The sequence below is a fragment of the Siphateles boraxobius genome, unplaced genomic scaffold (genome assembly GCF_051911475.1).
Source record: "Siphateles boraxobius isolate OS27281-9 unplaced genomic scaffold, OSU_SipBor_1 26, whole genome shotgun sequence".
NCBI lineage: Eukaryota > Metazoa > Chordata > Actinopteri > Cypriniformes > Leuciscidae > Siphateles > Siphateles boraxobius.
In genome coordinates this window covers 26,237,091-26,254,510 of record NW_027508876.1, presented here as the reverse complement: position 1 = coordinate 26,254,510, position 17,420 = coordinate 26,237,091, and the positions used below count along the sequence as shown (strand labels likewise).

At 36.6% G+C, this 17,420-nt stretch overlaps 1 protein-coding gene across 1 annotated transcript in view; it reads left to right on the top strand.

Annotated features, from left to right (window-relative positions):
* Positions 1-146: 146 nt before the first annotated feature.
* tmeff1b (transmembrane protein with EGF-like and two follistatin-like domains 1b) overlaps positions 147-17,420 on the top strand; it is a 32,401-nt gene continuing 15,127 nt past the window's right edge. Inside the window, exons 1-2 of the mRNA XM_077245222.1 lie at positions 147-193; positions 14,897-15,075. Coding sequence (XP_077101337.1) covers positions 14,922-15,075 — 154 coding nt within the window. The 5' untranslated portion in view covers positions 147-193; positions 14,897-14,921. The remainder of the gene's footprint in view (positions 194-14,896; positions 15,076-17,420) is intronic.

Genomic DNA, 17,420 nt, shown 5'->3' with positions numbered 1-17,420 from the left:
TTAATGTTTTGGAGGACTTGGCATCCACTGAAGGATTCACAGGTAAACTTTCATGGTTGTAAAGGCTGATTCACAGGCATCTGTCCGCATTATCTTGTTGTATTTGGTGGTGGTAATCTTATTAAATGTCATTCCACCCATGCAACTTTGTCAACCTTAATTGGATTTCCTCCGTCCCAAGAGGACAAACAAGGTAACATGCCCCATAATGGTTTGCTGTCTTCTGTGGGATAAGGGTTACGCTGGCTTCATAGATTTAGTTGAGGACCAGGGGCCTGTACCATGATGGTAGTTGACAACTAAAAGAAAAAGTCTCGCTACTGAATATCAGTGCAAGTAAAAGTTGTGAAGTTATTTTATACAGCTGATAAAGGTATAGAGAGAATTGAACATTTAAGCTCACATGTAGTCATTTTATAGCTTCATCTATTGATGCTAAAGCGTATTTATATTACCTTTATATATTTATTCATTTAAACTGCGTAATAATAATCGATGAACTAAAATTGTACATGTGTGATTGATAAAGGATATAATAATTACATAAATAATATCTAAATCATACAAATTTATTATTCTAAATAAGCATCACTAAAAGCCAGACGATTTTGTCTTTAAAAATCATTTGCTATGTAATGACCTTTAATTTGGAGTAGAAACAGGTGGAGTGACTTTATCGCATCAGACATGTGTCACTTTGCTCACAGCTGATTGGTCCAAGTTCAGTTTGCAACCTCTTACCTAGAACCAGAGCCATATATCTCTATATGGCTCTGCCTAGAACATGACCTGCCCCGGACCAGGTTAGCCGTGGAGCGTAAGTTACTATGGTGATGAACACTGTTAAAAGCCAAACCACTTTCATGGTCCCTAAAGCCCAGGGTTGACGCAAACTAAACTGAAACATATCTGGCTAGCCCAAGGGCGTAACTTTGGGTCTACCATTGGGGGGGTTAAACTCGCGGCATATTTATTAATTTATTGAAGAATTTTCTTGTGTAAAAGGTAACATGCTAATTTGCCGTTCCTGTATTAGAAATACATTGTGATACTTTTACTGATTTAGGCTACTTAACGTAAATGCAGCTGTTCAGTTGACTATTTATGCCATAATGACACAGTAGTTAAATTAAGTGTTTAAACACTAGCCAGCAGTGGCACCTTCCACTTAATTGATTTTTTTGTGTTCAATATCTTATGAAAAAAAAAAAACAAGAACTTAAAGATTAATCAATTGCATCACTGTATTGACACCTACATGCAGCAAATGTATTATGCACAATTCAACTCTCAATACATTACAAAATACAGGGTGGCACACTGGAGTGCAGCTTGCACCTTTATTTTAATGTGTGGAATACCACCTATGATTAATCCTTTTTTTTTGGCCATTCAAACATGTAGATTTTTATTCATATAATTACTAGGCTGTTGCCTTTTCTATCCAGTAGGTGGCAGTCCAGGATAAGAAATAGCAGTTCAAGAAAATAAACTAAATAGTAGGAACAAAGAAATTAAAGCAGCATAGCCTACAAGTGCAAACGGAAATGTAATGTGTGAAGTTACTGGAATGGAAATAAATGTAACCACCTTCTAAATACTTTTGAAGACATTTTGTTTGTAACATCACATTTTAAAAACTTAACATCAAATAACAGCATTAAAAACTTTCAAATAGAGAAAATGAAAGTGCAATTTTATTATCACTTTGCATGAAATAAGACTGTGTAATTGTGTTTGCATTTAGCCTCTGATAACATCAAATTCAGAAACTGAGAAAATACAAGTGTGGACTAACGTTAGTTGTGCTTTGATTCATTTTGTCACTTTGCAAACTCCATGCAAAAAGAACAAATAATAATAATAATAATAATAATAATAATAATATCAAATTGAGCCGGAGGTGGTAAATTCCTAATAATGTACGTATTTTTTTAGGTATTTTAGATACCGCGCTCGCGCCCCCCACACTTTGAGAAACGCTGAGCTAACTTATGAACTTAACAGCTAACTTTGCAATGGGGTACCTCCGTTTGGTCAGGATTTTTCCTCTTTTTGGCTGGTGTCGACCAACAATGAAAAATCGTTGTCTGACAGCCTTTCGGTGTCCTTTTCATCTTCACCGTTAGCATGCACCGTCAGCTTTCTCCAACCATTCATCCCAGCGACTGCGCAAAATAGTGAACAAACTTGGTAGAGAAAGCGGGTTGGGTAATACCAAGTAGTCGGTGCGGTGGACGGGGGGGTACAGATTATTTAAAATATAATACTAGCTTTCTTGGTGGCAAATTAATTTAATAAAGAAAACGAACAAAACTATTCATTCGGAATATTTCATATTTAATTTAATCTGAATTATGTGATGATATTGGGGGGGTTATATTAGCTGGATCTGATTTTTGAGGGGGTCATGACCCCCGTAACCCCCGTGCAAATTACGCGCATGGGCTAGCCACCTAAACCGGCTTCATGGTATATGCCCCTGGTGGTGGCGCTGTATACTTGCTAAATTGTTTTGTGACTAAATACATCGAGTAGCATCTGCCTGCAAAAACGGAGGCTGCATTTTCAGGACCCCACTTCTAGGACCGCATTTCTAGGACCCTAGGTTTTTGGTGACAACGCCACCTACCGAATTAGAGGACCAGCGAAGATGAATGACATTCAGAGTGTGAGTATCAAATGCGAATCAATTTTTATTTGTTTAACTTTAAAAACAATTGTGATGCATTTCATTGGAAAGTTAACGTTGCTAATGTGCTGGTGATTTGCTAAACAGTCTTGAATGCATAGCCATCATATATTAGCCTCTAATGCTGGAAAATGAATTGTTAGCACGTTCATTTAACGCAACTGTTGCATGATAAGCCTGTGTTGACTTATTTACAGCACAATAAACTGTAGCATGTTCGTTCTGAAAGCTTGTTAATTACTCATTGTTTTTCCATTTTCTCTCTCTCTATTATTTTTTTTTCTCAGTTCAGAGGGGCTTTATTGACATGAGTGTTTCTAGAACCTTTGTTCCCACAACATCAAAATCATTTTTTTCCCAATTCTTTGAACAGTATGCAATAATTGTATTATGAACATTAATTGGTATGAAGATTGATATCATTATTTTTATCATTATCATTACTCTGTGGTAACTAAGATCTTTTAAATATGAAATTTAAAATTAGAGAGTAGAACATGTTCAACTAAATGTTCCTTATTTAAATCACTTCTCTTTCTCTCTCTTAGGAGTCAGTGATGATGTTGTCCATGTGTTTGTCCATCCATTGTAGTTTGTCTATGTGGTTCACGTCATGATCAAATTTGTTTTTGTGTGTGTTCTCAAGTTCAGTTGTTATATATTATTTTGTAAAATATTTTGTGTGTTCAATTTCAGTTGTTATATATTATTTTGTAAAATATGTTGTGTGTTCAAGTTCAGGTGTTATATATTATTTTGTAAAATACACAATCTTAAATCTTCCCCCAGAGTCATCCTTGTCTTCCCTCTGTACTTGAAAATGTGGTCCATCTAGTGACTGAAAAGACTATAACATGATTCCTTGTTTATTTTACTTGAGTTATTATAGTATGCTACTTAGACCCAATAATTTCTCAACATTCCTAGGAACCTGGTTTAATTGCAATAAAGAAAGTAGTATTTGGGTGTAATAAAACTTGGAGAAAAAAAAACTCTAATGTAGTTAAAACTGGGTGGAAATACTGCCTTGGTGGCACTTTTTTCGGTCCTCCAAAACTAGGGTCCTGGAAATGCGTTCCTGGGACTGCGGTTCTCCGACTCGGTAGGTGGCGCTGTCACAAAAAACTAGGGTCCTAGAAATGCGGTCCTAGAAGTGGGGTCCTGAAAATGCAGCCTCCGGGACTGCAGACAGATAATATTGAATACATCAGCCGGTGTTCTGACGATTGTACTACCTCCCATTATCAGATAGGTAACCGCACAAAGCGACAGCGAAAAATGCTACTTATCAGATTGTGCTACCAGCATCATATTTCACGTCCATACCCACACCCTTAAAACAATGCAAATATATTGTTGGTATACAATCTAATCATGTTTCGTCAGTAGGCTACACCTGGGGCCCGTTCTTCGTACGTTGCTTAAAACATCCGAGATCAAACGAGACATCCAAGATAATATCATCGTGCTCATCATGATCCGGCTAATTAGGTTCTTCGAACACTCCTGCCGGTTATGATAATTATAGTTGGATTGAGTTATCTGAGATAATTCCGCGTTCATGCGCTGGGTTAAAAGGGGATATGTATCGATAGTAGAAACATTGATCAGCAACGCTGCTATTGGCTGCTCACCGTGGCCAAAGAGCGCGCTCAGTTTTTTTCTACACAGCAGAACAAGAGTTATTGCTTGAAGGATATGCAGAATTTGAAAACTTAATCAAAACGCCAGGGAACACCTCAATATGTGCAAAAGCCAAGATAGAGGGCTGGCAAAACTTAGCAGACAAATTAAGTTTGTAGTTAGATGTTTTTATCACTTATTAATGTATATATTTTGATATTTTAATAATTTCTAAATAATTAATAACTTTGTTCATTGTAATGTCAGAGTCACCACCCACTACTAGAACATGGGAACAAGTAAAAGTGAAGTACTAGAATATTCTACATAATAGTAATTTGTACTAACTAATCTCTTTTAAAAAGGCACTGTTAATAAATGTTTGCCTGTTTATAAAAGCAACCAAGATAAAGGCTGAGAAAAAAAAGAAAAGAAAAACAAACAGGTGGTGGTCGTGCACCCCCACATTATACCCAGGCAGAAGAGCTGGCCCTTGGGTTGAGTGTGAACCTTGTGTAGGGCATCCCTGGGTTCAGCTCTTCCTCAGACACACAGCCAGAGGCCAGGAGCAGAACACCTTCACTGCTGGGAAATCAACTTTAAATGATCCTAGTACACTGTAAAATAATTTGTTGCTGCATTAAATTAAGTAGGCCTATAATCCAAATGGCTGTCCAGTCATATCAGCTGTTAAACCTTGAGTAGCAATGAATTGCTTTGACTTGTGAAAGTCTACATGTGTGACTGTGAAACTACATAGTTAATGTAAAAAAAAATATGTTGCCATGAGTTATTGATCAAATTTCCCCCCAGTGCACTTCATTGTAATGAAATTGTGTTTTCCTCTTTTGTGCAGTATTAAACAATACAGCAACACTTTTATGTGTTCCCAAGCAAGTGGCTGAAGCATGTGCAGTAAGTGGACTTTTTCTAATGTTACATCAAAAGGGAAGAAAGTAGCTACAACACTTTGTAATGCCCATTTCCCCCCCAATGCACAGGACAGTGAAGAAACCCTCTCAGGTATCTTTAAGTGCATAAATAACTTTACTTAATTTACACTTGAGTACCTATTATTTCTATATGAGTTGCAGGAGTCCACATCTACAGAAGAGTCTGCACAAAGCAGTGATGCAGAGGTGTGCAGTGTTGTACTTTTCCTTTTAATTTTTGATGCATAAGCCATGGGTTTGACAGGTTTACCCCTACCCCTAGAAAACATATTAAATAGTGAATGCATACCTAAACAGCCTAGAGTATTTTGAAAATAGAATATTTTGAAAATACTTGACAACTTAAAGAAAAAAAAACTGGCACTAGAGATAGTTGCTTCATAGGAACTTCAGAGTAAGTGCTAATATATTATTTCACACAGAGTACAATATATGTTATTTGCAGGCAAAAGATGACTTGATCACTGGCTTTTCTTTACAAAGGACAATTAAAATTAAAATCAAGGAACTAAGCATATTTGTCTTGTCTTTTATTAAACATTAATGAAATGTTTTATATTTTTTCTGATGGTGCAATGTTGTGTAATATGGCCCATGCAATGTCACAGGCCCTGTCAGGTGCAACCCTCAGACTTTTCAGACACTAAAATCTTCCCTTTAGTTGGCCAGAGTTCATTTCATTTTGTGCCCATGTCCTGGCTAGAGCTGCATTGTTACTGGTGTTTGGGTCAGGGAATGGGGTCATAAAAACCTGTCTCCCAGCAGGATCCTGTTGTAATCACCTGTTTAATGGAAAAAATCAGTTCTGTTAGGATAAGCATACGTGTATGTAATACAGTGAGCTGGATATTTATATTTTTCCTCACCACGTTCAAATAATGTGCATAAATCTCTGAAAATTCTTGAGTCATGCATGGCCATATTTGTGATATGGAACATAGTCACACACCATCTAAGAGATTTTAGTCAGTCAACTGCCTTTTTAAAATTTGATATAATACTAATATGGATAAAAATCGCAATAGTAACTTGCCTGCACTGTTATTAACCTGTTAATAACCAACGCCCCCGGTACCGGGGGCAACGGGGCGCCCCCCCCCCCCCCCCCCGCGAAAAAAAATTCATATTCAAATTTCTAAGCAACCACTGAAATGGAATAACACAAAATAGGTATCATTTTAAAGCTTAGAATCTCAGCTTTTTAAAGCATCTAATCACTTTGATCAACTCCTAACGAGTGCTGAGTAATCCCTCTAAAACGGAGTGTACCGCCAGCTGGCGCCACCTAGCTTCGATAAAAAATAATAATAATATTTTTCAAAAATATTACCTTGATCAACTTAAAATAGGTGTCATTTGAAAGCTTAGAGTCTGAAATTTACAATGAATGTAGCCAATTTTATAACTTCCTAAGTAGTGATGAGTTATTTGCTGATAAATAGAAAAAAAATGTTTTCATAATTTATGAAGTAGTACATACTACAATATGTCAAATACATCATACAGCTCAGATAGTCATGTGCCATATGTCATTTGAAAGGTCTCAATGAGTAGAATAGAACAAGCATAATTGTTTCGGGCTTTTTACTAAACTTGAGTGAGGTTTTGTACAAGAAGCCCCTCAAGAGACCATATGTAAATCATATAAGGATGCATAATTTAAGGCACATTTCCGTTCGTAACTTCATTAAACATACTCCGATTGTGGGAAATGACACATCATTATTTACAGCAGATTCTTACGATTAAAATGAGTCCAAACTTAACATAATCCATCACTCAGAACTAAAGATATTCCTCATGGATTTCTACCACAAAGAAAAGCAAGCAAGGTAGCTTAGACTTGGCCTTTTCACTCGTATCTTCATGAAAGATACATCGATCATGAAAAATGACATATCGTTATTTACAGCAGGGGCTCACGATTAAAAAGAGCCCAAACTCAATATATTCCATAAATCAGATCTAAAGATATTCCCCATGGCGTTCCAACACAAAAAATACCACAGACGTACCTTGCCAAGTATATACTGGTGAAGCACTCGTGTTGGTTTTTCGCTTATAACTTCATGAAACATGCACAGATCGTAGGATATTGCACAACATTATTTTCAGCAGACTCTCACGATCAAAAAGAGCCCAAACACAGCATAATCCATCACTCAGATCTTAAGATATTCCTAATGGAGTTGTAACACACGCACCCCCACAGGCGCACATAGAGCCTTGTATATAGATGGAGCACTAATGCCGCGATTTCACTCATAACTCAATGAAGCATGCATAAATCGTGTAAAATGGCACATCATTATTTACAGCAGATTGTTAAGATTAAAAAGAGCCCAAACTCACCATAATCCATCACTCAGATCTAAAGATATTCCTTATGGACTTCTAACACATGACGTTGCACTATGCGCACCAATGAAGTAGCAGTAGCAGTGATGCTATGTTGTTTTGATGTGACGTTTCAGCTCATAACTCCATGAAACATGCATGGATTGTGAAAAATCGAACATCTTTATTGACAGCAGATTCTCACGATTACAAAGAGCCCAAACACAACATGATCCATTTCGTTGATCACGAGATATACCGCACGAAGTGATGCATGCTTGGCTAAAAAAACATGTATCTCATCTTTCCGGGCTGCAATGTGTTTTCCAATGTTTCCGGAGCCATCCGTGCTTTTTTCAAACGTGGGATAACACAAAATATGTATCATCTTAAAGCTTAGAATCTCAGCTTTTTAAAGCATCTAACAACTTCGATCAACTCTGAACGAGTGCTGAGTAGTCCCTCTAAATCTGAGGGCACCGCCCGCGGAGGCCACCTGGCTGCAAATATTAATTATCATATTTTTCAAAAATATTGCCTTGATTAACACAAAATAGGTGTCATTTGAAAGCTTAGAGTCTGAACTTAGTAGTGAATGTAGCCAATTTGAACATCTCCTAAGTATTGCTTAGTTATTTGCTAATAAATAGAATTTATTTTTTTCATAATCTATAAAATACTTTTTTTTACTATGTACTGCAATGTGCCAAAAACACAATACAGCTCATGAAAGATTCACAGATCGTTGAAAATGGCACATCATTTTTTACAGCATACTATTACAATTAAAATGAGCCCAAAATGAACATAATCTATTGCGTTTATGACAAGCTATTCTCCATGGAGGAACAATTTTAAAAATGCCCATTAGGGGGCGTCAATGACTGAACAAAAAGCCTGTCTTGGTTCCAAATGCTGTAACTTTTGATTCCTTTATCCAATCACCACACAATTTTATCCAGATGCAGCTCACATGTAGAGGGAATTCACCAAAAAAGAATTTTCCACCTACCTTATTTCCTTCCTGAGTTATTATATGTCAAATAAGAAAGATATGCAAAATCATAATAAAAATTATATTTATTTTTTGTCTTTTATCAGCAGTTTCTCGGCAGGAAAATGTCCAAATGTAATGTAATTTATATTTTCAAAAAATTTGAAAAGTGTTCTATCAAACGATACCTACCTTTTGACTCTCCTTGCTATAGTTTTGGAGTTATGAGTCTTTAGTTTTGTGTGTCACTCAGAAAACAACAATTTTTTATTGCCTTTCAAATGTGAGAGGACTAAACAAAAAGGCTACGTTTGTTCAGAATGCTGTAACTTTTGAGTACTTTATGCAATCACCACAAAATTGTATCCAGATGCAGGTCACCTGAAGAGGGACTTCACCAAAAAAGAATTTTTGAGCTACCATATTTCCTTCCAGAGTTATTCCATGTCAAACAAGAAATATGCAAAATCATAATAAAAATTATATATATATTTTTGTCTTTTATCAGCAGTTTCTCAGCAGGAGAATATCCAAATGTAATGTAATTTATATTTTCAAAAAATTTGAAAAGTGTTCTATCAAACAATACCTCCGTTTTGACTCTCCTTGTTACAGTTTTGGAGTTATGAGTCTGTACTTTTATGCGTGTCTCTCAGACAAAACAACTCAAAAATGGCTTCAGTGCTTAACAGGTTAAAGCCCGACTCCGAGTCGAACATTTATGCGTTTCCAACAAATTAATGATGTAAACGACATCCTCACGAGTCATGAGAAAAATGATATCTCTCAAAAAGTACACTATCGCGCTGCGCTAAAAGACTTCCCGTATCAGCTCCGTTTAAAAAGCCGCGATCTAATCCTGTTAACATGAAATAAGGCTGCTCGCGAGCAGGTTCAAGCTGGCGAACCCGTTAATATGACAGCAAGTCCAGGATGAGCGTCGAAGAACCAAACAATCCAAGATCATGCCAAATCGCCAACAATCAATCCATCTACTGGGTTAGCGACGTACGAAGAACAGGCCACTGTTGTTCCTTACCATTTTTTGTTTTGGATGTAATTTTTTTAAATATCCCATACTATTCCTGCTTAATATTCATTCAATCATTAACCCTGTAAAGTTTTTTTAACTGAGCAGTTTATTGAAACTTAATTTTAATAAAAATATCAAACAATAAGTGTTCTTGTTTAGTATCATATTTGATTCACCAAAAACATCTAAACCAATAAGTGTTCTTGTTTAGTATCATATTTGATACACCAAGCTTTTATAAAAGGGTATAATAATTTATAACAGCTTGGTATAAAAGCTGATGGCTCATATAGCCTAGTATGATATAGGATAATATGGAGCTCATACCTATTCAGAGGCGTTTGGTGCCGATATTGATATTTATATCTGGCCAAAAAGTTTGATTGTAATGTAAATCAATGAGATTTTTATAACAGTATAACAGCTTTACTTATATAAAATATATATGAAAATCAGTCTATATCTCAAGGTTCTCTTTAAGTTATGAACAAACGCTCTTCCAACAATGTTAATGAATGTTGGTTCAAAGTTATCTGGTATTTAATAACATTATCAAAACATTTGCACAAAAATGTTATTTATTCATCATTCATGTAACATTTATTTAAGAAACCTTTTATTTGTCCTTAGTCTAGTTCTACTGTCTATTTTTTTTAGATGGTTCAGAGGACGTTCAAAACTGATGATCACCTAATACTTGTAAAATAATACTTGTAAAAATTCCCTTAATATTTACCCAAGAGTTTACCAAGCACCAAGAAAAAAAAACGTTTTGAGAATGTTCAAAAGTAACGTTTTCATACCTTAATGGGAACGTTAGCAAAGGTTCTTAAAACACATTTTTATTAGCTGGGATGTGTCTGTGATGAAGCAACGCTTGCAGCTTGTAATCGAGCAGCAAACTCTGTACAGGAAGTAAAGACAACACATAGGCCTATCCATATGTCTAAAACTCTATCATAAAAGAGTAGCAAAATATGAGGACACTTTTTGATGTGCCTATAACTTATGTAACGCTCCATTAGATACAGATTTCAAGTTCTGTCTCCTGGGACTCAACTTCTCACTCTATATGTCTTGTGGAGGAAGATACCGTTTTGTTACTTTTGTTACTTCTGTTACAAGTAAGCTTCTTTTCTTTTGTTTCTTCTACTTTGAGCTTGAACTCTTCACAACATCACTGGACTCTTTATTTCTTTTTTACAGCTCCATTGAATGTTGACCATTTGACTGTGACACAATTATATGATGGGAACATAAAACTGAGGTGGTACAGTGTGAACAATGACATACAGTTATATTCTGAAATATGGAGTCTTTGAGATTCTGTGGTGGAAATTTTAGACTGTATATTAACTAATCATGTTTCAACATCTAACCTTATTTAACATCTAACATTTGAATTGAAATGTATGTGTGTATATATATATATATATATATATATATATATATATATATACACTGAACAAAATTATAAACGCAACACTTTTGTTTTTACCCCCATTTCTCATGAGCTGAACTCAAAGATCTAAGACTTTTTCTATGCACACTAAAGGTCTATTTCTCTCAAATATTGTTTACAAATCTGTCTAAATCTGTGTTAGTGAGCACTTCTCCTTTGCCGAGATAATCCATCCACCTCACAGCTGTGGCATATCAAGATGCTGATTAGACAGCATGACTATTGCACAGGTGTGCCTTAGGCTGGCCACAATAAATGGCCACTCTAAAATGTGCAGTTTTATCACACAACACAATGCCACAGATGTTGTAAGTTTTGTGGTAGCGTGCAATTGGCATGCTGTCTGCAGGAATGTCCACCAGAGCTTTTAGACTTTTTTCTAACAGGAAAAAAGCAGAGTGAGGAGTGATTGATGTATAAAAAGGCAGCCCGCACTAGGCAAGGTTGCCCTTCGCCGCAGAAAACTGATGTCTGTATGTGAATCAGGGGCGTCATGCTAGCCAAAATTCTGGGGGGGCACAATCTGAGACGTTGCAATTGTTTTCTGACGGGTGATATGGATCATGTTAGGAGGTGTCAGGGGGAGAAAATTTTTAAATTCTGTCTGCTAAACATACCATTTCAATGCAGTTTGGGAGGGACAGAAATACCTTAACGGAGCTAGCAGCAACCCTCCTCTATCTGAGGACTAAGTTAAAGTATCTATTTTGTAAGTTTATGTAAAAGACAGGTTGATGAAAGAACTGTAAGCTCAAATTCAAAAGCTTTTGAAGTCTACTTCATTAAAGCATGTTTACACACACACTTACTGTACACTTAGGCCTACTACACATGATTTTAAAAACAGTACCATTGCCGTTTTTATGTTATGATTTTAAATTGGTATGTGACCTAAGAACGATCCCACATTAAAGGTAAAGGTGCTGAGGTCTGACTTTGTGGTGCTCTGAAATTAAATTATTTTAATATTAATATGTGATGACGGACTTTGAAAGAAGTATGACAGATATCAGTGTTGAATAAGGTTAACACTACCCCGTTTATTTGAAAATAATAATCAATAATGATAATCAACCGTGAATAACAGTCTATGGGAGAAACATCAAGTCGATGCCTTGATAAAATTAGGTAAAATTGATAAAATGAAACTGAAAACATTGAACCAGCTGGAGACTTTGAAACAAGACAAAAGAGAACAGATGTTTCAAAACCGTTCAGATAACATTACTATGGCTTATTGGCTTTGTATGGCAGGCAGTAACGTTAGCCAACTAGTTTACGGTTAGACTAGGCTAGCTATCGATAACGTTACACTGACACAACTTAAGTTAATGCTCTGAATTCGCAGCTAATATCAGTGAGGCAAAAACTGAGGGGGGACGTGCCCCCTCACTTTGAATGGGCATGACGCCACTGATGTGAATGGCCTTCTTGCAAGAATAAAGTTCTTAAAAGACAAGTGGGTTTGGTTTTCATTGCAGTCTCATCACTAAATAGATAATTTCCACAACAGAGACACACTGAAGGGAGGGTGGGATCTTATGCTTTCAAAGCTAACTTGCTATTGCTAGCCTCTCTGAAATTGCCCACCCTACCTTTTATAATAATGTGTCATTGGTTTTACTGTATCAGTTCGAGTCCGAGTTGGATTCTGAACATGAGGATGATCAAGCCGATCGATCTGAAACAACTTTGCAAGAGCGACTTGAGCAGGACATGCTAAGTAATCTTTGTATATAGACTTCGTTGTATACTCTCCCAGTTTATGGAAGCTGATCCTCTGTAAAATTCACTGTGCACAAGCAAACTTTTAAGTTGCACTGCTCACAGCATTACAAATAAACCTTAACCACTGATTCTGAACAAATGGGTTAGGTTTTGCTTTTGCATCCAAACACACAGCGTCTTTTTTTGCATACAGTATGCCTTTGGGCGGGCATTATGCTAATATTTCACATTGTGACCTGCATGTTTGCCTTAGTAATATGTGGACCTCGATTGAGGTGATTTAGGCAGGTCTGGATCCGTGCTCTACGTTTTACAGAATAAATCCCTTTTTTAAGAAACTATGAGCTTATACATGCACAAACGGATACATTACCAAAGATATCCAAGTTTTTTAATGTTGTTTTGAACTGAAAAAAAAGAAGAAAAAAAAGAAAGAAAAAAAAGCTGCACGAGACATTTTGAAATGCTTGAAGATTGTTTTGGATAGTTTGGAGGAATATAAACCGCTCACATACTGCTGGTTGAGCGACAGGGATTGTCTTTTTTTTGTAACTCAGTCTATTAAATGTCTGCCAGTGAGATCAATAGTGTACTTGTGTGGCCTCAGGATCAATATCGACACCACTAGTGCAGCCGGAGCATCCAGACCAAATTATGATTAACAACCCTGCAGCAAAGCATTGAGATATGGTGCATCTGCAATTATAAAGGTTTAGGTTATCAAAAACCAACCACATTTCATGAGGATTTTATTGCGTATTACTGTGTGCATTGTTTGTATTTAAATCCTTTAATGGCCCCTTGTGTGTATATTATAACTCGACAAACTGCATTTAAACGGAGCTGTCATTAAACAACATAAAATATCATAATAGGTGACAGTTCTAATGTAGATGATGTTTAGTGCATCTGTGGAAAATAATTTCAAAACAAATTATAGAAACCTTTTGCTTATTGCATCATGACTGTCGCCAAATCACAACATTTGATTTGCAGCAGAGCATGCACAACTATCTTGTTAATCCTGGCTTTTTTACTCTTTATGTACGTGAAAGCTTATGGTGACCAAAAAAAGTTCCACACATCAAGTTCCAAAAAAGAAAGAAAGGGGGGAATAAAAAAAACCCTAGAAAATATAATAATAATAATAAAAATGTATTTATCTGTGTAATATGATTATTATAGTTACTAAAACTACTAAAATACCTAAACTAAAAATATTTAAAAAACAACATTTCATTAAATAAAATAGCCTCAACATTAACAGAAATAAAATAAAGTAACTTAAACATATTTCATTTCATTTTCATTTCACTACTAAAGCACAACAAAATAGCCTACCTAAATTTGAGCTCAAATGAAAATGGAAAATATTCAAATAAAATATTATTCAAAATATGAATTGAAAATTATAATAGGGAATGATACTAAGATAACACTAATGGAAAATTAAACTATTAATCAATATTAGCCTAATACAACTAATTTCACAAGTCCACAACAAACCACTGATTGAGACATATGATTGCCAAATGAAAATGAACTGAACTGCATACGAATAATGACCCAACTGTAGTGTTTCAGATTTTCAGGGGTCCTGCATTTCCTCTGGGAATTGGGGGAGGTGGTTCAGGAGTCACGTGACTGCAACCCATCCGTGCCGACCCTTTGTTGTTGGGATTTTGGGCAAGGAGATTCGCGATATTGCCCCGAAACGAAAGGATTGAAGAGAACGAAGAGCGAAGGCTTTCTAAAGGACGGAAAACAGGCGATACGCGTCGGATTTTCTCACACCTAGTAAAACAGACGCGCGAGAGATGCACACAAAGACAGACCGAGAGGCATCCGCGAGCTGTTATTGAGACGCGCACTAGCTCATGCAACACACACAACAGCGAATCTGTCCAAATGTGCTTGTGATCGAAATAGAAGGCTGGTTTTAACCGGAGTGATGCTCACAAGGCTCACTCGGCCTTTCTGGGACACAAACACGTTTTAAAAGGGAAACATTGGAATATTTTCCGCAGCATCACAGATTGCTCCTCTTTTGTTCCCCTGCACCTTCATTTAACAGGTCAAAGAGGAGATACAGAGACACCATGTCGGTGGGCACCGGGCTGATATGGAGGACCGGACCAGAACTGTCTGTGTTCTGCCTGCTGACCATCATCATCAGCCCAGCGCTGGGGTCCGTCCAGTCATCCCACCCGCAGAACACTGACTGTGTGTCCGGCAAAGGAAAAGGCTGTTTAGGTATGCATTCACTATTTAATATGTTGCATGTAAATAAAAGCATGCTCACTTTGTATCTTTGTTGCAGATATTGCACATTTGCTGTGTGCATCTTGATGATGGAGATTCAAGCATGGCCTCTGGAGGCTTACGAGATGCAGGCAGTGTAGGGATGCTAAAATGAAACTACCGATGTGTTCCTGTCAAATAAACTGATGCATGGGGCTATTTTGATTTGTGTGCATATATTAACTCCTCTTTGAATGGGTTTGCACTTTGCTCGGGCTTAAGGCAGGCATCCATCTTTTGATGCACCAGATCAGGTGAGACAATATAAGGGAAGCGTGAACCCCACCCTATATAACATCACTCTCATCAGGGGTCTGTGGTGACCACAAATTCTCATAAACTAGAGAAACTGGTTTTAATAAATTAGATACTGCTTGGCCTTTGATAGCTATGTGTATGGGTTTTTCTCTACGGGCAATGATAAGCCAATTGTAATGTTTTAAGCCACATGTTAATCCATGCGGCTTGGGAAGGCAACGGTGAGCCCCGCTGTTTGTACTGTCCCGTATGGTGACCGAAGGGGGGCTTTCAGACTCAAGGCCTGTTTGAAAAGTCTTGCATGGTGTTGTGATCTTATTTATTGTCTTGTATGTCCTACCAGACCTTTAGAAACATGTTCATTGTTTTTGGATTGGATAATTGATGTTTCCAAGTGAAGACTAGTGCAGTTAAACCACCTGAATTGCACCATTTAGTGACTTTAGGTTGAAGGCTAATTTATACACTTGTTTGTTAGTATAGTTATGAATATAATTGGTTATTAATGCAATTTTTTTTGGCTTTGTTGACCTTTTTTACAAACTGTTGACTCAGCTAATAGTATGCTTTCACCTGCTGACATTTACGCTGACTGCATGCATAATATCACAATAAGTTGCTGTTTAAAATGTAACCTTTTAACATAAAGCTCATCTTCGTATTTTGGGGCATTATATATAATGTAAACTCTCCAGATGGGCTTTTTTCCCCTGGCTGTCTTTCTTTTTTAAATCCTGACACCCTTTTTGTCACCTAGAATTAATAGAAGGAAAATCAGCTGACAATAGCGGCCATTGTGCACCAGTGTTTTCAGATTCAAAGCTCCAGGCACCAGTGGTTTAATCAGTGGCCGTCCTGCATAAGCGCCGGGCTGGTTTTGTAAAAAGCAGGGACACAATGGAGCGAGTCTCAGGGGCATCAGAATTGCCCTCAGCAGTTAGATAGTACTGACCACAACCAGAAAAAGCCCCTTTATTGATGCCCTTCTCCTCAGTGTCACTAATTCACTAGACATCCTATTTTTGACCGCTGCATTAATGGTGTTTCTTTTATTAAAGGGCAAGTTTGTAATTTAGCAAATCTCAAAAGCTGCATTAAATTGTCATATTAAAACCCCAGCTTTGATTTCTGTATTGATAATTTTACTGGAATTTGATCCTGGATCTCAGTAAATCAATATTTGTGCTTGCATCTCTGCTCTCATTCTTGCTTTTACTCATCAGTAAATGATAAGTTACAACACAATTATTTCACCCTTAAATTAATAGGTTTACCTGATTAAGAGCAGTGGTTTCCAACTGGTTTTGCCTCAGGAACTTGATTTTTTACATTGCATTTGTGATGCAACGCTTTGTCAACATTATTTATTGTACCGAAGGAACAAAATATCATTTTTCTGTAAAAATATTAACTTTACCATCATCTGCGTAAGCCCAACAATATGTTAAATTATTGACCTGACATGAGGGGAATAGGAAAACTTGCAAATATGTTATATAACAGCAGAAGTGTAATTAACCAGACTAACACAAAAGCACTAGGCCAAATATTACATTAGTTTACTTCTAAGTGACATGAATTGGCACCAAATTACTGTATAGTTTGGCATGAGAAGTGTTTTCTCATCACTTTCAAATTTTATAAACCAATTTATTTTGGTAACCTATCCAGGTATGATTATATTAGCAGTTGCTTTTTGTTATTTGCATTTATCATTGTTTTTTCTGGTCAAGAACCTTTCAGATCGGAACAGACCTGTAGCCCACCACTTCATGCTTAGAAGGAGCGACATAATTTAGGGGCCTTTACATGACACAGTTTTCAGCTATTAATGGAACTTTTTATACGTTTTGGCCATTCATTTACATGACAACATTATTTTAAGGGCCTGAAAACTCAAGCTTTTGAAACTGGTTTTAAGTCCAAGGTTTTAAAAATGATACCGTTATCGTTACTGTGTAAACCACAAAAATGTGAATTTGTGAAAATAGTGACATCATGCATACGTATTAAATGTTCAGTCTATACGCGCGTAGTGT